Below are 23501 nucleotides of genomic sequence, written 5' to 3' on the forward strand. Positions count from 1 at the left end.
CTTCATTTATAACAACAGAGTTTTTAAATATTTCTTTAAGAGTAATCCAGTATTGTGGATATAATTTTTCTGAGTTATTTGGCTTATGAAATGCATTAAAATACGATTTTTAATAAACCGTGATGAATGTTCACCTTAAGCAGTTGTTGATTTTGCAGTACTTACAAAAATAGTTAACGGCGATAACAATTAATGACAATTAATGTTAGAAATTCTATTGTTTAGCTTTAAGTGAAATTTCATTCGTCTGTCTGGTAATAAAAAAGTTAATAATTGCAGCGCCCATATTCTATAAACTGCAATAATTTGTAATATATTATAATAGAAGTTTACTTATACTTCATTGATTTGCTTAAAATATTGACTTTTGTAAAGAGTTTCGAAACAAATCACTATTACAGAAACAAGATATAAATAAAACGATTTATTCAAGCGATACGTAATGCATGGCATTAAAATATATTTTATTCATTAAAATAATTCTGTAAATGTTCCTAATAAACAACTAGATGTGTTATAAATAAAATTCCTTTTAATTATATCCGTTGCATATAGTTATTAAAAAATAAAATAAAGATTTCATTTAATAGCAAGTGCATGAAATGACATGAAATTTTTCAGTTTTTTTTTTTAGTAATATAGCTATGTTAGAAGTGAAAAAAATTTAAGATTTTTTTATGCCACTTCCAGTGCCCACACTGGAAACTGGTTATTTGATAGAACTCGTAAAAGATAAAGATTCTATGTCTCGGGTAGTCTCAACACATGTCATGTTGCGTGTATTAATATGTGTTATAGATATAGCTGAATTATATGTCTAAAGAAAAAAATCCATTTTCCCCTAAATATAATCATTACAATGAATTCCATTATCGATAAACTTGTTAACTATGGTAAACATGTAGTTAATACTAGATCTCATATAGCATTTTGAAAAGGTTCTGCAAGAGGCGTTTCTGAGGTTATAAGGTATTTCTCCCGCCTTCCTAGCGTGCCTTCGTGGTGTGGTGATCTGCATTCTGGGCCGGTATTTCAGAGGTCCGTGGTTTAATTCCCGGCGAAGGCGTTTGCTCATTTTTCATCTTGCCTGCTTCCAAAAAAAAATACCTAATGTCTTTACAACGTGAGTGAATTTTAATACGATTTCTGTTTCAGTTTCTTTATTAACAGCTGGTAATGTATCATATGTAGAATATTGAGAACTGTTTGATAGTATTAAGCAGAATTCCGCTTTATTTACTATTGAAGTTATGCACTTCTTCTCAGTACAGAGTGTCTGAATACAAGAAATCCAAAATAATGAAACGTAGCTTCGAAAATATTTATTATATATCCTTCTGGTTTTCCTAGTTCTTCTGGTTTGGCCAGAAGTAAGCCTTCGAAGTTTTCACAACGGTTGCTAAACTATATGCGCAAATCAGATCATCTTATGAGGAAAAGAGCCGAATGGAAACATAATTTAGAGGACTATCAAACAATATTCAGCATTCTTTACAAGGCAGGTTGTATGCCTACATATGCTTATGTCCAATTCATTAGCTATTTACATTAGATGAGCTAAGTATATTGTAGGATAAGAATTGTTATGCTGTGGGTAGCTGAAATAACGTTCATTAATTCTGCAACAATGCAATATAGCAGACAACCTTCAAATATTATGGAGATAGTAAACTAAGGGTTGCAGTAGTCTGGTACGTAAAAAGAGTTCTGGAGAGTAAAGAACTTGTCGAGGCACCCTTGGTCACCAAGTTTAATTTCATTGAATTATTTGTTGTGGAGTTTTGTAGGTAGATGCAAAAATTGACGGCATCACATAAAAGATTATTTGGCAATAAATTCCACTTGCAGAAATGCAGTGACAATATTACATGAATAAAGCCGAAAGGTTCATTGGTGAAATCGTATGCTTTTTGTTAAATACTATGCACTTAATAAAGTGATGTGCTAGTTCGCTGTAAAATTTTTAATATTGAGTACATTTCTGTAAACGTTTTAATAACAAAGATAACCCCAAAGAAATAAAATAACGCTTGGATCATATGTATAGTGATTCATCTCCATCCTATTCTGTAGTGAACTAATAAGTAAAAAATATCGCGACTTTTCTCATGAATGTCGATCATTGGAGGCAATAAAATCAGAAAATATTATTCGTGCCCAGAACAAAATATTAAGTAACAGAAAATTAAAATTCAAGTAGTAATATTGGATCTATGTCAAACCTATGTTTTGCGCATTCTACTCGAAAATCTTCACATGAACAAAGAATTTGCAAGGAAGATTGCAACCCTTTAGACGATTATTATCTGTTCTCCAGGTTGAAATCTGACATTCGTGAAAAGAGTTTTAAACTAATGATGACCTGCAAAAGGCAGTTATGGATCATTTTGAAGACAAACGTTCAGATTATGTTTTCAATAGCACAGAGTTGCTCATTAAACAGTGAAAAGTGTAACGACATACAAGGAGATTATACTGAAAAATAAACTACCAAAATTTTCTCTGGTTTTTTTAGAAGTACATCAGACGGGAAACTTTTGGATTTACGAATATATGTCAAAACCATTACCTGCCATATTAAGATCAATAAAATGCAAGGCTCAAAAATACTTGAACATATTTCAAAGAACGTAGGTTGAAATCGACTATTGATTGCATGTTTATTATACTAACAACTATGTCTGTAATGGAATTCATTGCAACGAGTTCGGGAAAAAATATCATTTTCCTTTTTAAATGCTGTAAGCTTGTCGTATTCATAACAAATAATTGTTTATATATAATTTCTTTATTCTTGGCACCTTTCGTCATGACATTCTATATTTATGTGACTACATCGTTGCAGATTTCATTTTAACTCTAACGAACTAAAATAAATTTATATTATTTTCATATTATCACAACGTTAAAGCAATAAATACTCTGAATAGCTTTAAAAGTTGGTTGGTCAAAGATTGCTATTATGAGACTAACGGGTAATGCAATAAATAAAATTAGTTACATTTGAAAAAATGCAATTTTATTTAAAAGATAAAGAAACTAGGCAGTTTTTTAATATTTTAATTACATTCGCATTTTGAATAATATGCTTACTTCTAAAATTATTAATTTTAATAGACAACTATTCTGAAGTTCATTAATGTTGGATGCATATTTAATATTTGCATTCCTTTTTTTTTCTTTGTATATTTTATTTCCTCACTGCTTAATTTTATGTTATGATTTTTGCAATAATCTTGTTACTGGCAACGTGCTTTATTTACTATTAAGTTTGTGTGAGTGGCAACAGTTGTTCATGTTTATGTTTCAGTAGAATAGCGTTCTTAGCCGCACTGCGCTGCAGGCAATTTTTCTCTTAAATATTTCATCTTTTAGAATAACAATAAAGTTTATTATACAAAGCTGATGCTTTTTAGTTCAAGGCAACTATTTGGTTCCCCAGGTGAGGCATTTAATGGTATTTAATGTGTTATTATTATATGCTTTAGAACTGTGTTTAACGAACTTTTAAGTACTGGTACTGCGAATCGTCTGCGTGACGTCAGAAAGATAAGCGGAAATATTTTTTGCTGCTTAAGTATCTTGTTGAAGTTATTTGTGCTTATTAATCATTATTCATGGTAATAATGACAGAATTAAGTGAATCTGATCTTAAAAGATTAAGAGGACGAACGAAATCTACCCTAACGCGGCTTCACAATAGTTTCAGTAATCAGTTAAGTTTAACGGAATTAAAAGCACGATTAGAAAGAATTGATCAATTATAATAACAGTTTCAGAATATCTGCAGCAAAACGCACAATTTTCAACAAAATCAATTGCTGTCAGCGAAACATCATTTAATAATTAAGAATATATATATACTATTTAATTTGCTTACATTGCCAAAACATCAGTAACATATGCATTGCTCGAAATGCCACTTCAAAGATGAAATTTCATAAAAATAATGTTTTTGTTAGGTCCACTGCACATAGGTCTGCCAAACTGTGAAAGATATGTAGGGCTATCAAGCACCCCAAAGCTATTTATCAACCTAAACGAGTTTGGACGTAATTCAATTTCTGGCGCCAGTTTCCGTCTCCTACTTAACAATATCAGCTGTGATGAATGACTTTAAGAAAGGGGCACAAGGAAAAAAAATCGGTAAGTCTAAAAATTCTTCACTGAATATCCAATTTAAAGCAACATTAACCTAGTCCCTCCGATTTCCAATGTATTGCTGAAAAAAAAGTGCTCATTTGAAGTTCTTTCTTTCGCTCTCTCTCCCCAATGACATTTTTTTTTTTTTTTTTTTTTTTTTGTGGAATAATTGTACTATTAAAGTGTTAGCAGTTTGATGTGAAAAATAACACCTCTTTTGTACAAAGTTTAGATGTTAACATGTACTGAATAAATAACTATTTCTTTTATAAGTAGGGTTTCATTTCTTGTTTATTAGAGCAAATACATGTGCAGTTAGCTTTCATTCTATTAACATATGAGGTAGAGTCCAAAACTAACTTTAATCTTTTTTAACAGAACTTCTGCAATAAAATAATATTTCATCATTTTTAACGTAGTTCTCCACAGTCTTCAATATACATATGCTAATATTGAGCTCTAAATTAAACAAGAATTTTTTTTTCTGATTGACTGCGTAATCACTCATGCACCAGCCCCATTACTTCATCGTTACTGTGCAAGATCTTGCCATCTAGTGTCTTCTACAGGGGCCCAAACACATTATAATAACTCAGTAATAAACCTGGGAGGTATGCAGAGTGGCTAAAAGTCTATATTAGCGCAGTCAAAACGAAGGTCCCAAATTTTTTATATTTATCCTTGAGCTGTGCTGTCTCATGAAAGCACATATCAGAACTGATTAAATCATGAAGTTTTGACCTAATTGCAAGCTTCCAGTGGATTTCCAGTAGTTCAAAATGTAATTCTCCATTCAGTTTGCATCATCTGAATGTAATTTTTTAGGATCAAACCTTTACATCCCAAAGGATTTTTAAGCATTACTTTGTCTGCAGAAACAGCTGTATGGAAATTCTTTGGTACTGGGCGAATGATGAATATCGCTACTTCTTGATGGCTTGTTTGACCTCCAGTTGGAACTAATGTACTCCGCATACGTCGCCATTGACAATACATATAACTTGAACTACAATAGCGAAAATGTCTGGTGTGGTCACAGTGTGTTATCTATCCGAGTGAGCTGCATCAGTCAGTGTCAACATAGCATTTTTAAACTTCCTCTGATAACTCAAAAACTCCTGAAATCATTAGACAGTAAGGTCCATGTAATTTTGTCATTCTCTATATGAATATCTGTTTCTTTCTAGTTTAAACAATTCAAAACATGTAACTGCACGCTGTTTCTAGCTAGTGCATGTCTATTACGGGGCCACCATCTTGCTATAATGGCTGAAATTACATTTCCTATCAGACCGTGTACACTGTCACATGAAAAGGAACGGTATCGATATCTGTTATTTATGCAGTTCAGATCTTTGCAAAATCATTCTAAATTTTTACTACTAAATGATTTTTTTAATTCATTCTACCTTTTGCTTTATTTTTATACATATTTACAGTTTTCGCCCTTTTTCAAGGTCTCTTATATGCATTACGGTTCAAGTTCAAGAATTTTAAATAGATTTATATTACTTTGGCAGCTCAGAAATTGATTATAGGATTGTTACTACTTTAGACTATTTATTATGATTTGTACCTTCCCGTTTTCTATTTCCTCACCAGAAGTGTAAATGAGTTACAGAGTATTTAAGCTGAGGTTTTTGGATTATAAGACAGAACGTGTTACTGCCTCTCGAGGCCAGGTTACTACGTTTTGCCCGCTTTGATAAGTTTGAAATTAATCGGCTGTACGTCATAGCTGCCGTCATTTAAATTGAATGGCAGTGAGAAATTCCAGTGATCCAGCTTAGAATTAAAGCTAATTCTTCGACTGCTAGGCTTAGTTTAAATTCTAAAATTACTGTTATTTTAAGCTGCATCGCCACAAGTATTGGCTCATATTCTGAGTACGAGATGTACGTTTAAGTTCTGATTTTAATAAAAAGGTTATTTTAATCTTCTTAAGACTCTGTAATTCATTCACTTAATATATATTAGGACATACACAAACGTTTATTCTTACAAAGAAAGTAAAACTCTAAGATGTTTAGTAAAGGTTTAACTTTGGACTTCACACTGAACTAACATACTAATTTGCTTTTTTAGAGCATAATATTTCGCCTTTTAAATCCAAATTACTTAGTTTACATCTTGGAATTACTTCAATCACATTCATTTTAAAATACTTTTCGGAAGTAATATTTCTTTTTTTTCCCCTAGGTGAGTTGACTAATATATTTCCATAAAATGCATTCCTTTCAATACTTTATCCAAGTACTAATAATAAAATAAATTCTAATTTACTCAGAAGTGTTCTCTTTTTCATTTTTCTATCTTTTTGCCCTTCTTTTCCCTTCAGGATCTAGTTCATATTTTGGGATTCGAAGGTAAAGATGTCAAGTCATCGAGGACTTAAGTTCATGATAAAACTATCAACATCTTGTTGAGCAAGAAGGAATTTTTCTAAGATGGTCCAATGAAAGAACGGATGAGCTTCTTTTTTAAAGCCATTCAGAGGTGAATGTCGGAGTTACGAAAACAAAATAAGCAAAGAAAGCTATCGGAAGAATGCCGATTCAAACAGGCCTAGTACGTGACTTGTTTAAAAACCGTAAAAGTGGAATCCTATTTGGTAGAAAGTATTTCAGGCGATATAACATCTAAAACTCTGATGAAGTGCCATGCTTCTATTACATATTTTTGTTGGTTTTTTTAGCAATCAACTGAGAATAAGTCAATACATGAGGAAATTGAAACATGTCTGATAATTTCAAAACTTATTTTTATTTCAAATTAAGAAGACTTCTACTCTCACACCTCTGTTTTCCTTCTTTCTTCATGTAGATGTACTTTGATGATGCACATTCTTCATGTACTCATGTTTTAAAGATGTACTTTCTTCATGTGTTCATCTAGACAGTATTTTATATAATGGACGCTTTACATTTAACCGCTTTTTACACCAAATTTAGTTACTTTCTTATTCAGTAATTTATTTTCATGACTGAGCATCAAATTTAGATATTCTTCTATCTCTTGAGCGACTCATTAAATAATTAATGTATTATCTTAACGAGGCGATTGAATATGTACATATTTTTCAGACAATGACCAACCCTATTCGTTAAACAATGACGGCCGAATGCTTCAGTTATTTAGCCTTCTCATTTCAGATAATGTTATTCAGGGTCAGGAGCGTCGTCTCAGCGCATGCCTATAAAAGAATAATTGTTTTCTGACTTATTTACATTTAAAATTCCTTATTATTAACGTTTTAATCGCCAGTCATGGGCTGAATCATGGATTTTAGAGTCAGAAATTCAAAACCAAACAAGTTGTGCGATGCCACGTCCTGTTTCCCTCTGCTAATTTCCCATTATAAGAGGAGAATACAATAATGGCGAATATATCGCATTCAGTTGATGAAATGCGGACAAAGAGGACTTAAACCAGAGCTTGAGAGAAATGCATACTGTCTCATTATAGCTTGCAAGGAGAGAATATTCATTCAGTACAATGAATTTAGCGCAATTTACGATTTTTTCCTTACTATAACTAGAGGCGATTTCCTTAATTTCCTGTTTCCTTAAGGTTTACATTGTACTATACATTTGATTTAAGGCTCGCTAATTCTTATTTCTGAACATCTTTCAAAGTTACATATAGCGAGTATTCTATTATTTATAGGACTAAGTAACTTTTTTAGAAATTTGTAGTGCAGATGAAGATAAAACTGAAATGCTTTTAAAGGACATATTTTAATATATATTTAGCTTTTGAAATTACTCTTAAAAGCAAAATATTAAAAATGATAAACCTTGTTCTTCTTTAACGGGCATGTACAGTAAATACAAAAATAAGAACAGAAGGCGTTCTCAGATGCTATAATGGGGGGAACTGCTTTTTAGTTTTATGATGCTAACGAAAGTCGTTTGCTTTGATCTTTACATTTATTTGATAGCGACAGAATAAGTGCTTAGACTAAGGATGAATTTTGCAGCTGAAATTTGCTAATAATATCCATTTTAAAACATGAAAATTCTCGCTTTTATATTAGAACAAGTTAGAGCTTTCCACCCATGAGCGATCTAGAAAAGAACTTCATTTGAATCAACAAATAAAACTATCTGCGAAGCTTTATAAAAGTGCAGTAATAAAAATAATGAAATTTTAAATCGAGCTATAAATTATAAAATTTCTTCGAATATAAAAAGCCGCCACTTAGAGATTTTGATTAACTGATGATACCACAAACGGGTAAACGTACATAAAACTGGTAAATCTGAATAAAAAAAGAGAATGAAAACAAAGTTGTGTTTGGATATTGCTTATTGTTTAAAATTACACAAACTGTAGTTCTAATGTTTATATGAATACCACTGAAAAGATGCAGCGCTTTCTCAGTTTGTTTCACTCAAAAAGCATAATCAACTAATGAACAATAGTAAATGGATTTTTTTCCTAATTAGAATAGAATGGAAACTAAAATATATAAAATCTGTGAAACATGAAAGATCCGATTCTTACTCTAAGTTTGAAAGCATGAGCTTATAACAATTTAAGAAATGGCTTTCTGGCTAATTAAAGTAGTTCTACCAATCATACACCCTCAGACGTTACCTTGAGCGAGCGAGGTTGAGACTAAAGGCGAGCTATCACCTTTAGGTTAAACTGATTGTGCAAACAACAGACACACAATGTGCTAAGTATTAACTTTATTTTCTCACCACTCCTGAGCTGACTTAAAATAATATAAATACAAAATCTAAGTCTGCTTGACTTACTATTTCTGGCTGGAATGTGCAGCACATTTACTCGCTTCAACAGCAAGACCTCCTACTCAGAGGTACAAATTTCAATTGGATCAGGCAACCTATTTTAATAAAGTACACAAAAAATCGCGTCGAATATGCGGCGTTCATTTTTAATCAAAAAGTGGGTTACGCCAGGCAAGGCAAACAGCGGTAGTAGCAGCCATGTTTCTGCTATAAATCGTGGCGGTTATGAGTTTTTCTCTCAGTTTAAACTACTTCCCTTACCATGAAAATCAGCATAACCCTTCGGACGGAGCGAATACGTGAGCAAACAAGGCATAAAGGAAAAACCAGAAAATGTATAATAACTGTTAGTTAAACTTAAATGTCATAAGCTTTCTAAATAAAGGGAATGTTTAGATAAAACCGGATTTTGAACAAGTATAAATAAACTTAACACTGTTACCTACTTCGAAATATTTGAATTGGTTGTTCTTTATTTTTAAGTAGAAAATGAACCTATACATGAATTAATACCATGTATCAACAGCAGCAGTATTTAAAACATTATGAGTGAAAAATTTACTTTGCCGATGTCAATAACAACTGTCCCAGTGGAACGATGTTTTCCACAACAAAGATAAATCAAAAAATGAATAATATAATTGGCTTATTGATTATATTTGTATATTATAATGCGGTCTTCATAAAATAAACAAAACTGATTTGTGACTACGATAAAACTTGTTTAAAAACCTTAATTAATTTTAAAATTTTACACATAATTTTACGTCAATCCTCAAAAGTGAAGAAATTTAGACTTCTATCATGTGTATTTCATTATTTTATATATGATATGCAATATTCAACATAGTACGCAAATAATACAGGGAATTTCGAAAACATACCTTAGTAATTCCCGCTTATTAATGTAACTTTTTTTAAAAATTTGGTGTTAGGCAGCATATTCTACGTAGGAATTCAGGGCACAGCGCTACTCAGTGTACAACAATGGGAAAACTGATACTGCACCCACGAAGAAGTGGAGAAACAAACAATTTTTATACGGAAATCGAGCTGGTATGCTCGGTTTCGGACTGTCAGTCAGCCTTCTTTAGCCACCAAGAATATCTAGGATGGCAAAAACTTAAATGTTGGGGAGGGATAAAAATTTCTGTACAGTATTCATGGCATACTTCAGTTCGGAAATACCTTTCCACTAATGAACTTATGAATGAACTTTCTACTGATGAACTTTCGTAAAACTGATGATTTGAATGTTGTTAAATATTGACCTAACAGCTTTATTCTCAGTTATTAATTTCTCATTTCTTTACATAAGAAATCTGAGAGAATTTAGAAGAGCCGCAAACCATAAATATTTATTAAATTTATAATAACTGATAAATTATTTTTGCTAAAACGAATCATTTCTAAAAATTAGCTGCGTTATGGCAGTAATTAAAATAATTGAATTATGACGTAAATCTGAAAAATTTATTACTTGTTTAAAAGAGCTCATTCACTTTAGAAATTTTTAGATAGGTATAATACTGGGTAACATTTAAGTGTCGTACAAAAAATAAATAATCTATTCTTTTAAGTAAATTCTTTTCAAAAATTAGCTCCACTTAAATAGAAATTAAAATAACTGAATTATTACGTAAAACTTGGTTTGGTATAATTTATCTGATTATGGCAAAGATTTCGAGGGCCATTTGCCTAAGAGAAAAGATGCCTTCGCGGAGGACTTACAAAGGGAAACTGACTAATATACACCTTATACATGAGAAAATCGCGAAAACCCCCACGCAGCCAAACCGTTCGCCGAGTTTCAAACCCCGGACGGAACTACCAGTGTTCAGCGATTTTACCGCTCGGCCGCTGGTGGGATTTACGTAAAACTTGAAAATTAATTATTTTGTTTTATAAATGTCCTCATTTGTGAACATTCACAACTTAACTGTTGCGTATCATTCAAAACATACGCTACACAAAAAATTTCGTCGTATAGAAGCTTTAATTTTCATTTCTATGATATGTATTCGCATCCTAATTAATTGACTGTATAATGTTCTCACTACATTAACTGCCTACTTCTACAGCCGTGAAGACAGACAAATGACTCACCGTCCACTCTTACCTGCTAAGTACAGTAAACATACACTCAGATGAAGGTTGAAATAAACATGAATATTTACACGTCAGCTTGAGGATTATTCAGACTATTTAAAAACAGAAGCAAGTAGCAGAAACATAAATTCTGCTATTTGTGGGAAAACGTAGAATAGATGTCCACTCAAACTAAAATATTAAATACAAAAAAGTAAAACGAGCCTACTAAGCTTTTTATTCGGCTCTCAGTGTTTCACAAAACAATGGCGATTAGCGAAACTAACGCCGATAGAATAATTCAGTAACAGGGAGATGTAGACGATAACCACCAAAATCTCTTCCAAACTCTGCGCTCATATATATATCAACTAATTTTCATCATGGGAGAAGTGGACGAAAGTAAAAGTAATAGGCGAAATAATAAGACAACCGTGTTAATTAACATCAAACTGTACAATTATACAAAGGGAAAACGGTTTCATATTTTGTGAAGCAACACTCAGAATTTTTATCAACAGTACACATATTGTAAAGGAACTGATCTTAAAATCAATAGAGAATAGTAAGAAAAATAAAATGCCACACATTTTTCATCGTGAAGAATAAAATGTGTCATCGGGCGCATTTTTCTAAAATTGGAATCCTAATTTCATACTTACATTTAATTTTACTTCAGCATTTTTTCAGTATTTTTAAATGGCATTTCAATGATTTTCTTCATCAAATTTCAATTTTTACTTTAAACATCCGCCTGTAAGTACCTATCAGATATTGCCAATAAATAGATACCATCTTATATGTAATTGCTTTACGATTTAAAATTCTGCTCAGAGAGTTCCCATCATGTAAAATATGGGTGCATACCTAAAAGAAATATGAAGGGGTCCACTAAACCGGGATAGTGGTTAGTGATGCTGAATACCGTACCGAAGGACCCGGATTCGAATCCCGGAGGAATGTTTGTAAATGCAGAGTGTCTGTGGGACATTGAGGCACTCTAAATAGGCGGCCAGCCGAAAGTCCTTTCGATAGGTTGGTGTAGGGAAAGAGAGTGGAAGCCCCTAGCACCCGTCCCCCCGTTGTGCTCTCAATCAAAACTGGAGCTGAACTGAGCAAAGTCATACTGCTCAAGGCTCTAGCCAACGACAGGCGCTATATTGCACTCCTTGCCACGATGAATTTCGTGGGCTTGTTCTGATGTTACTGTCAGACAAGGTAGATAAGTCGCAACACTAATAACAACAACAAATTGTAAGGGGGGTGAGAACGAGAGAAGGAAGTTTTGAAATTCAATAAAAGCTTAAAAGAATGAAAGAGTTATGAAGTAAAGATTTGAAATCTACTAAAACTATGTAAACAATGTACTTTATTTTATTTATATGGTCTTCCTGGGAGTTAATCAGTAAACTGCCCAAATAAGTAAAATAACAACAGAAATTTTTTAAATAAGCAGAGGTTCTAGCTTTTGCTTTGGAAGGACATTTTATTGCAAAAATTATTCATGAAAGCAAAACCGAGCAGCGAAACGAGTACAACATAAACTGATATATTGCATAAAAATGTAATAATTAGAGTAACACAACTGGGGTATAAACCGAAAATATATATCAATAAAACTGTATGAAACGCTCCATGACAGAGAGCTTAATCGGCCTCTAGAATACATTTTGAATATGTTTCTCTTTATGTTGTTTTAATGTTAAATTAGACTTCGATAGTTTCCGACCTTTAGGTATATACATTTCATAATATTACTGCATGCGCAATTTGTCGTTTTTATTTCTTTATATCTCATTTCGACTCAGGCAGTAGATAACATTCATTGCGTATTTAAGGAGATACAGCTAACATCGAAATTTTAGATCCAGAAAGAATTTAGCTAATATCTAAATGCCCTCTACCTGGCGATACTCTGCGTTCTTGTTGTTGGCCTAAAGCAGAAGAAAATAGTCTGCTTAGTATGTAAAGTCACCGCATATGTAAGCAGTTAAGTCTGTGTAAATTACTAACGTTAAGAAAATTTAAACTGCTGAGACTGTTCGTTAAAAACGCAATTTCTTTGACTGTTTCTGTTTTCTTTTTAGTAATCAGATTTTTGAGGTAGATTCACTAGTACTTGAGTTCTCGACTTTAAAAGTTGTATCAAACCTTTGAGTTGTAAAATTTAATTTGTAACACAGTGATTATTGGCAACAAATAAATATTTTAAGGTGACTTTGATATCTGGTGATTTTAGTCTAATTACGATGTGATCTATAATCACATATATTGTAAGCAAGTTCAACCAAGTAGCTGATATTTTGTTGGGGAACTGAATTAATTTTTTTAAATATTGCAGTGTTACCCAGTGACTTAACTCCGTAAAGAGAATTTCTTGAAAATGCAATGTGACAGATCCATTCTTTTGGTGCCTAATTCTTAATAGTATGTAACGCACTTACTTCATTAGCAAAAGCAGTTTTCTAAACTTCATTAAAATTTAATTACTAGAGGATGAGTTACTTCGATTTTCTGAGCCGTGTAGTTTAACTGCATTAAAATGCAACAAGACTGTAGCAAATAAGATTTCTAATACCATTTACTCGAGGCAGTTAAAGAAAGTCAAAGCATCTTAAACGATTCTTAAACTTATTCAAAAATTATAGCAGTGAAGGAGGAATAACCTAGAAGTTTGGTGCGCAGTAAGAATTACATCCGTACATCTTATTACTTTAATTATATAGAAGCTCCTATAAGCTTCGTAAAACCGTAGTTAGCTACTTATTTCAGAGCGGATATTGGTTTACTTGAATGAGTACCTGAAGGGCAGCAAAATAATCCTATGATGAAAAGATGTCCTTAAGTCTTTTCTGGCTTGGAAAAATGAAGCCAAGTCATTTAAGAGTTAACGTGTTGAAAGTGAAAAGGATTTTGCGCAGATGAAATTTAGTGTTAAGTTTGTATTAAAAACTAGTATCATAACTAAAGGAAATAATGTTTAAAAATTATGCAAGCACACATCTTTATTGAATCCCTTTCCCACGATAGCCCAGTGTCCACTTTAATTCATCGTGGGTTTGGGCTATAATTTATACAGTGATAATTTAACACAGAAATCATAATGTAATGTGCTTCGCACAGCTCGTAGGCAGGAAAAAATGCTGACCAATTCACGTCATGTAATACTGTTCGCAGTCTTTTACGCTGCTCATTAGCAATCAGATTATATTCAGTAAGGATTATAAATGACGGGGTTTAAAGAAGCAACCGATTTTTTCAAAGATGTTCAGCGGAATATGAAATAATACCTTGTTGGTGCCATGAATAAGAATAAGAGATCTATGTGGAGTATCAGAATGCATCGATGTGTTCTCCAGGATTGAATGTGAAAAGAGATAGGTAACTCACATCACAAATTTAGGTGCATTTAAGCGATTTATTATTTTTTTAGAGTAATACTTACGCATCTGACTATGTGTTCTATTCATTTGTCGGAGAACATGACATTCACAATACGAAAAAATTTTATTCACCTTTTTTATGTGATAAAATATAAAAGTATTTTTCAAGAATTTCTATTAAAGAAAAGTTTACAAAGACCTTCAGTTAAAGATTCAAGTATACAAATACGGTAAATTCTCTCTAAATTGACATTCACAGTTCGAGATCATTTTGGTCGTCCATGGCTATAGTAGTTATCTTGGGCAGGTGACATTGAACTTGCCAAAAATGACTTGCTGAAAATTATATAAGGTATTTTGCCTGCCTTCTTAGCATGCCCTCGTCGTGTAACGGTCAGCACACTCGGCACGTATTCCCGAGGTTCGAGTCCCAGCGAAGGCACTACTAATTTTTCATGTCTCCTGCTTCGAAATAACCTGATGTCTCTACAGTGGTGCCCGAACTAAACAAGGTGGTGGATGATGTTTCTCCACTAACAGGATTTGGCGACTGGGTCCCCTAATCCCCAGTCGCTCTTTAAAAGGGAAAGTATATATAAGGTAATTTCTCACTCCATCTTAGCATGCCTTCGTGGTGTAATCGTCAGGACACCCGATTCGTATTCGAAAAGTCCAAGGTTCGAATCCCGGCGAGAGCATTGCTTATATTTCACGTCTCCAGCATCTAAATAATAACTTAATGTCTCTACAGTTATATGATAAAAATTTTTCAAGAGCATGAGGCTAAACTTTCATAACTTCCAATTCAGCCGCAACGGATTACCTTTGAAAGCGAAGCAGACATGATGAAAATTGTAAACTAGACTTGTCTTCTTTATGTATGACGACGATCATAAGATGTTCACAGATCAACTCAGTTCATCACTTTTCTATTCTGATGTCTTCTGTACTTGCTAACAAACTAGCTTCTAATAATGCGGGCTGATATACATTTAATATTCCTGAATGTTCCCTATTCTGGTTAAATAAAACTATAGCGTACAGGCATCCTTCCTAATTATAGAGGCTGAATTTTTTCATGTGCTTCGTTTTTTATTGTAACAGTGACATGAATGTCGGTGAATGTAATGGGCTTAACAACCTTGATCACTATAATATATTTGATATCTTTTACTCGATGTCATCATGGCAAGTCATCGGCTATTAGCTTGCTTGACCAAAGAACAAGGTTCTCCATTACAGTTCCGCAGCTTAGCATTGAAAGAGCTATTACTTATAATCTTCCACATATGCAGAATTACTTAGTGTGAATTAAAAACTTTGCTGTCTAAAACTTTTAAATCCTTTCGGCAGTCATGTAAAACTAATCACGCACCTTGCATCTACTTTTACCTACTTTGCATAAATGTTTTTTACTTATCACTTGTACTGTATCATAGCTCGTTTGTATGTTCAAATTTGTTTTTAAGTGACCTTATATGTTGGTTTCTAATGCTTATTTATATAGATATTAACGTTAGGTAATAGTTAAAGTAAGCACGACAGTGCTCTGCTTAAAATTTTGCTTAATGATGTGCGTTAGTATTGCACGCAGAGCTAACTGAAATTCACTTTACTGATAACGAGGATTACGCTTCTCATTTTGTAATACCATTGCTGTGACATTTTCCTCAAAATCCATAAATCTATGCCATTTTATGTATTATATTGATATTTTCAATAAAATTTCACATTTGAGTGATATTCATTTCCGTATAGCGTGACCTAGAATAGCGTATTGTATAAGGTTTTATGCTCTGTGATTTTGTCGCTCATTTTCGAGGTCTGGAAATGCTCAAAAACCTGTCTTTCACAAACTGCGAATAAACGTTTTCCTTACTCACTTTCGAGGTTTGAAAACGCTCAAAAGTTTGTCTTTTATAAACGGCGAATAAACGTTTTACTTTACGAAGGGAACGTTTCACAGCAGTGATCTAGTATACTCTCGGAAAACGGGAAAATATGTTCTCCAAAATAGATGACGTTTCTCCATAGAGCAGATGAAAAAGGTGATTCTTGAGCTTTAAAAAAGGGTGAAGTCAGTGTTGACCTGAGAATGAACTATACCTAATTTCGAAATTTCTAAATAGCTTTATGAATATAAACAGAATGATCCAGATTTCAGGTCAATTTTTTTTTTCCTTTTCGAGTTAAAAGTTAAAACATGTTGAAAGTTGTGGACTTCTATAAATATAAACACTACTCAGCTTGTTGAATAAACGTTCCTTGTTAAAAGTCTACTTTAACAGCCGTTGCGAATACGTTATTCGAAATTAGGTGCAAAACTTAGTGCCTATTTATATACGAATGGTAAAAGATCACAATGAAACGAAGACAAATGATCACAACTACATTTGCTTAATATCGAGAATGGGAAGTATGAATTATCTGTATATTTCCCCAAAACCAATTTTACAAAAAAAAAAAAAAAAAAAAAAAAAAAAAAAAACACTCAAAGGCTTTTGTTTTCCAAAAGGCTGAAAACTTGTAACATAATGCATTTGTCGATAATGCCATTCTTCCTCTACCGCCAAACTTCTCGAGGAGGCTTTCGGCTCGCCAGTATTTTAAGTGACTTCATGCCGCACAGATATCATACACAGACAAACATCCAAGCCTTTTCTGGAACTCAAGACAGGCCAACGATTGGGAACCTGCATTACTAACCACTGTATCGACCAGGATCCCACTCAAATGTTTATAAATTACAAAAATTAAAAGTACCGAATATGATATTTTTGTTACGTGATACACAAGTTTGAAAACGTTTGGCAATAACTTTATACATTAGACTTCAGAATTTCAGCAATTAAAAGAATTTCACTTCTTAAAGATCTGTATTAGCAAATAAAAAAGGCTGATGAAAAACGTTTAATTAACAAAAACCTCGCATCTGGTTGAGATTTCAACTAAAGATCTTGCTTCAGAGTCTTCTTACTTATTGAGTCATCTAGCGTAGAAGCGTGGTATGGTAATTTTCTACTTAAGATGGAACCCAGAACTGCGACCTTGGCGATGTGACCTGCTGACGAAAGCAATCTAACGCTGCAATATGACTTCTCCCGCCTTTCATAAATTTGCATTTATTAAGGAAGGAAGCTTACATTCATTATTAAAATAGCTGCTTTCGTATTCTTAAGAATTTAGATGATGGCATCTGGATTCACGATAGAAAATCTTGCCGTTATAAAAGAAGCTCTCTGACTAGAGCTTTTAATAGAAAGATTCATTTTAATTAACATTGTCACCCCTGAATTTTCGTTTTACTTTCCCCGTTTCATCATGGACATTTATTAGACAAATAATGAGTTACTTTTAGTGTAAGTTTCAAAGATACTAATAATGAACAACAAGAATTGGCTTAAATTCTGTAGATTTGCAATACTGCAGTTTAGAAGGTTACAGAACCATCATCTTCAGCTAAAGGAGGGAAAATGGTAACAAAGGAACACGTGTACATGTCATTCTCTGCATGTCTCTGCATGTTCCATTTCTCTGCATGTCATAAACACGTATTTCTTACGATAATTGCAATACTATTTCTTTCATCATTTTCAGTCCTGCAGCTGAAGAAGAATGTTCTATATAATCTTCTGAGGTATAGTACTGCAAGTGTACTTACGTTACGCAGATTCTTGTTACTTATTATTAGTACTTTAAACAACTATTTTTCAGTATTTTTTCTTGTTGCATTTTTTATGTATTTTTAAGTAAATCAAAATCTCTGAGAGAATTTAATTCGTTAATTAAGAAATCAAAAGGTAAAGAATGCCTTTCACTGTATTCATTTATAACACAGGCGTTAATTATGCATAAAGATAAATTAAGAAGTTATCAATGTCATATAGGTTGATAATCTAGACTCTACGAAGGATACTGAATAATTATGAAACAGCACGAAACAAGTTCTTTAAAAAGATGACCGAAAGAAAAATATATTTTCCAAAGAGAGTGTTATTAATAAATGTTGGAAATTTAAATCATTATTAAGCTTTTTAAACCGCCAAAATTTTATGCGCTGAATTCTTATTTAAAAAAGAAAAAAAAGTCACTCATTTTTACTGAAAATAATCAGTTTCTTTTTCTTTCTTTCTTTTCTTTTTTTTTTTTTTTCAAAAAAATACATTTCTCTTTAAGAGGGGGGGGGGCAGAAATGCAGCAAAGTTGTGAAATACGGTATTTATATAAGCTAATTGATTTTTATATAATAACTAGTAAAAAAGCTAAATTTCATAAGTAAGATACACATCACAAAGCTGAACACTGCACCGAAATAAGGTTTGTTTTTTCATAATTTCATGATAAAAATAAAAGAGCGCAACTGGCTGTTTTAGAAAAGCACGCCTATGAAATGTTTATAATTCATGTTTAAAATAACATAATGAATTTATTAAGTATAGGTACATAATATTAAGCCCAAGTAGACTGAAAGGTATTTTCTTGTTATTTTAACACGCCAAAAATGCGTTTCATGCATATCTGAACACCTTTTAATCACAAAATTAGGAAAGATCGGGTTTTTAGTTCGTCTTTCTCTGGATGGAAACTATTAATAGAACCTCACATATCCAAACTAATGGAGGAAGGGCATTTTGCATAAAATTATATTTTGGTTAATACATAGGAACTAGTTTTCATAATTAAAGGTAGACTAAACGCAATAACATTGCTAATCAAAACTATATTTTACAGTGCGTTTGTATATCTACACTGAAATTTCCCACATACCTGACAACACCGCAAAAAAATAACTTAACTAACTGTGTTGAAGAACACTGATTATCATGTTCTCTAACGTTACCAACTTCAAAAAAAAAAAAAAAATCAATAAATCATCTAATACTGCTAAATATTGTTTTAGGGAGATCACTGTATGTATTGTAATAAAATTAATTAAAATAAAGAGGAATTTTTTCTCTCCTCGCATTGTCAATGAGCACTTCGCTATTCTTACGTTGGATAATTAGAACATATGTTACGGTGAAACACCGAAATCTGGAGAATGTCGACTTTCACCAGTGAATGTCAACATTCACATAGTCTCTTGGTGTATGTCCGAAATATTTTCCAAATACTCTTATTTCTGATTTACACCGGTCAATGTCGACATTCACCATGTACTAATGGGTAATGTTGAACTTATAACAATATTATATTTTCTTCTCCGTAATCCGGTCGCGAATAAACGCACTTGAGACTTGAAATAAGAACTTAAGAACATGAGAACCTAAAACACACAATACATTCAAAATGAGAAAGGAAAATAATAGAAGTTAAAAACTTACTTAATTATACAGTACGTTCTAAATGAGAAAATAAAATAACAGTAATAAAAAATTTACTAAATTATGTGATTCAAATCATATTTATTGCAACAACTTAAACTATTATGGCACTTTATGACCTCTCTTTTCGACTTTCACCAGAGCATATCTGTGATTGTCTACATACACCGGTGAGGGTCCGAATATACAAGAATGTAGTGAAATATTCGGTCTTTCACCGACGTATTTGGTGAATGTTGATATTCTCCGGTGAAAGTCGACATTCTCCAATTTCGGTCTTTCACGGTAACATATGTTCAATCACCTAAGTAGTGTAACTGGAAGAGAAACACGTCAATGTACAATTAACGACTAAGAGAAAGAAACTTAAATTGGTGCAAATTTTGATTACAAAGCTACCAGTTTCGAAGATGATCAAGTATAGGTTCCTGTTCTTCAGGAACATGCTCCTGCATAAGAGATTCCTGTGTCTGTTTTTCCTCAAAATTGATAGATTTTTATTCAATATATAGGGCGGTCTAAGATTGAATTTTTGCCTAATTTTAAATTCATCTATCATTTTCAGTTTATTTTCAGTTTATCATCATTTTCAGTTTACTGTTTTCGATCGCAATCAGTAGTTTGTTGCTGTGAAATCATTTGTTTTCCTCATAAAATATATATTTATTTCTAAAGAAAGAAAAATTGGGTTGAGGTTGGGGATTGAATCAAATAGGAAATGTGACTGGTTTGTGGACTCATTTATTCAAGGTTATTTTTCTTCAGCATTTCGGCGAAGCCAAGTTGAGATTAAGGAAAGTCTGGCACAGAATGATTTTCCTATATACGGGAAAAAATTAGACGTAACGGTACTAATACGCATAAGGATACGATAATTCTAGTAGCATCAAAAATGATCTAATGTGTTTTATTAAAAGAAAGCTATACGACAATAATAAACAGAAATAAATGAGACAACGCAGGGTGCTGGAATGGATGAAAGAATGTGACAAGTCCTGAGTAATATGCAGCTTCGCCTTTTTCTTCTTTATCAGTACCGTGACTACAATAAAGACTGAGGTGCTAGATAGATAACTGATTGCTGGATAAAGAAATATAATGGTCTACGTCGTATGCGCTAAAGGGGTGAGATACTCTAGGTCATTTCTACCTCCGTGTTGTGAAAGCAATCTGAAACGCCTCGCAGAAGGCAAAGTCTTCTATTATCCATTTGAAAATAGTATTATACGTGATATGTCGAGGCGATATAAATATATTTCGTAATAGTATGTTAGCAATAATATTGTTGATAAAATATGATCATCAATTGAAATCGATATTTCTTAATAGCAAGGCACTCAACTAACTGTTAGCCTGGAGCCCACATTATTTTGATGAATATATAATATTTGGCTTTCATTTGTGTTTTCGACGTATGTGTACTGAAAATTACCGCATTCATCATTGAACTGTACAATTGCAATATTATTTGTCATGAAGAAAAACTGTTTTTGCATTGCTGTAAACATATTCGACAATATGAGAAGGTTAAAAATGTTAGCAAATGGATGTCCGTAATTATTATCCGTAATATCTCTGTCAAATAATACATCGGATTGTACTGGCAAGCTGGGATACATTCATTGCATATCTTTACTACCCAGTTACTGATATATAAAGTTTTAGTTCTTAGTCCTGTGAATCGGCATTATGATCTCTTAAAACGTCTGAAAATCGTCTGAAAGCACCCTGAACTTTGCTTTCGTTTCATAGAACATTAAGTTGTCTACTCTAAACAACATAACAGAACAGTATATTTATAACATTCCGCGCACTATATAAGTTTTAATATAAATAATCTCCTTTTGTTAAATCAATAATATGCTTCCTTAAATATTGATACCTGAATAAATTCTGCCTTCTATTACTCTTAATTATAATACAAAGGCTCAATGCATTTCGAGAGACAGAAAAAGACCTCTCTCATTTTCAGAAGCAAGTAATCCTGCGTTTTAATTAATTTAGTTTAGTTCCTCCCCCCCGAAAAAAGCACAAAATTTTATTGCAATCAGCACATAACAAATATGAAATTTTACTAAACTTTCAGTTAATGACACTTCTGCATTTGTCTAATGCCCTACTTTTAAAAGTTTGCGAAATGAATGTTACATCGCATCCCATGTGTTTTAAGGACACAGTATTCAAGATAATAATTTTCGATATTACTGTGGCAATAGAGGCTTTAATAACCGTTGCTTTCTCTGCTGTTTCTATATTTGGGAGAATAATCCTTCATAAGATAGGTAGAAAATTTTAGAGTGGGTTTGCATCGCAAGCATGTCAGCTTTAACAATAATATCTCAAAATAAGATGACAAAGAATTTGAATGCCATGAGACAAAAACAAATCAAAAAGAAACGAAAAAAGAAGCTTAGTTACTTACCAATCGGTATGATGGTCGTCGATCACTAACAATGTTTTGTATTTATCCTTCGCTGAAGGGGCTCTAACTCCTGAACCTACTGTCACGGAGTTCGCTCTTTGTTGGAAGGCGGGCATGTTTTTGGAAGGGGATGTTGGTGCGCTAATAGTGGTCCCTTGGCGCACATGGAGTGCCAAGTCCGGTTCCTGAGACTGAGAAACATCATTCTGGCCATCTTCCCCTTGCTGCTCGATCCGCCGTTCCTGATCGTCGGCTAGTTCCCCTGGATTTAGAAAGAGATATACAAATATACAAATTTTCTCACATAACGATTTTGATATAATATCTGAAGTTGTTTATGAAACATGTGAACTAAACGGAATGCCTAGGAAGAGCAAATGAGCTGGTAATGATATGAGATTTATCTGCATTTAATTTTATCAAAAATCTTATTCTTTCATAGGTACAAAAGTTTACTCCACTTAGAATCACGGTCTCAGGATAGTAAAATTATCATGCAATGATTGAAAGAGGGAAGTTATTTAACAAGCTACTTGCTATACGATGCATGTACTGTTGATTTCATCTTTTTTTTATATTAATGCTGAATTTATCGCTGCAAACCATTTACTTTTATTACATCTCTGAATCGTACATTATACAACAACTTACTGATAGTCATTTTTTTATCGTCTTAAACTTTCAGCTAAAGAAAATCAAATCAAATTTATTATTAAGCACAGTTACAAAATTATTTATGAGTCTTCGAAATAAAACACTGAAAGTTCGGGGGGATTATTAAGTTAAAATAAATTCTCTTATGATGAAATCTTTAAATTCTTTACATAGTCTTTCCCAATGAATCAGGTATAATAATTGTGCATCTAGACTTACCTGAGAGGTCACCCGAAGAGAATCGCCTCCGCAGATAGCTGGTAGTGGAGGCGAAACTCTGTTTGAAGCTTGAGAACGAAATTTTGGCGTTAGGTGAGGGATTCGTGTCTGCACAGAAAACTACAGCCCGTGGCTTCACTTGCTGAGGATCTTCGAGGGCGATCAGCCCTCCTTAACAAAGCACTTTAGAAAGCTAAAATGAAAAACACAATTCTTTGAACAAATATTTGACTTATTATGTAATATTTTACAACTGAAAAACATGAAGTTAATCTAAGACACAAAATCATGTTCATCATTTCGTGATGTACTCTTTTCGAGAGGAATATTTTATTAGTTAACTTTTTCTGCAAAGCTTAAGCATATTGTTAAACTCTCTTAAATCACTTAGCTATTATGTAATCTATGAGAAAAGCTAGTGCATGAATGCAAAGACCAAAAAAAAATATTGAAGCTTTAAATATGTCTATCTAATTCAGAGGATGAAAAACGCAAACAAAAGTTAATTCTC

At 32.7% G+C, this 23501-nt stretch overlaps 1 protein-coding gene and 1 long non-coding RNA gene across 2 annotated transcripts in view; one reads left to right on the forward strand and one right to left on the reverse strand.

Annotated features, from left to right (window-relative positions):
- Positions 1–8511, forward strand: part of LOC118198846 (uncharacterized) — a 30667-nt gene extending 22156 nt beyond the window's left edge. Inside the window, exons 2-3 of the long non-coding RNA XR_004759856.2 lie at positions 3963–4146; positions 6482–8511. This is a non-coding gene — a long non-coding RNA (uncharacterized LOC118198846). The remainder of the gene's footprint in view (positions 1–3962; positions 4147–6481) is intronic.
- Syn (synapsin) overlaps positions 1–23254 on the reverse strand; it is a 377780-nt gene extending 354526 nt beyond the window's left edge. The window contains exons 1-3 of the mRNA XM_085808167.1: positions 23242–23254; positions 22991–23158; positions 22118–22379 (exon numbers count right to left, since the gene is read on the reverse strand). Coding sequence (XP_085664293.1) covers positions 22118–22379; positions 22991–23158; positions 23242–23254 — 443 coding nt within the window. The remainder of the gene's footprint in view (positions 1–22117; positions 22380–22990; positions 23159–23241) is intronic.
- Between the last annotated feature and the right edge of the window lie 247 nt (positions 23255–23501).

This window comes from Stegodyphus dumicola, chromosome X1, assembly GCF_044657685.1.
Source record: "Stegodyphus dumicola isolate Sdum_Otavi_A_Nest chromosome X1, ASM4465768v1".
Classification (NCBI taxonomy): domain Eukaryota; kingdom Metazoa; phylum Arthropoda; class Arachnida; order Araneae; family Eresidae; genus Stegodyphus; species Stegodyphus dumicola.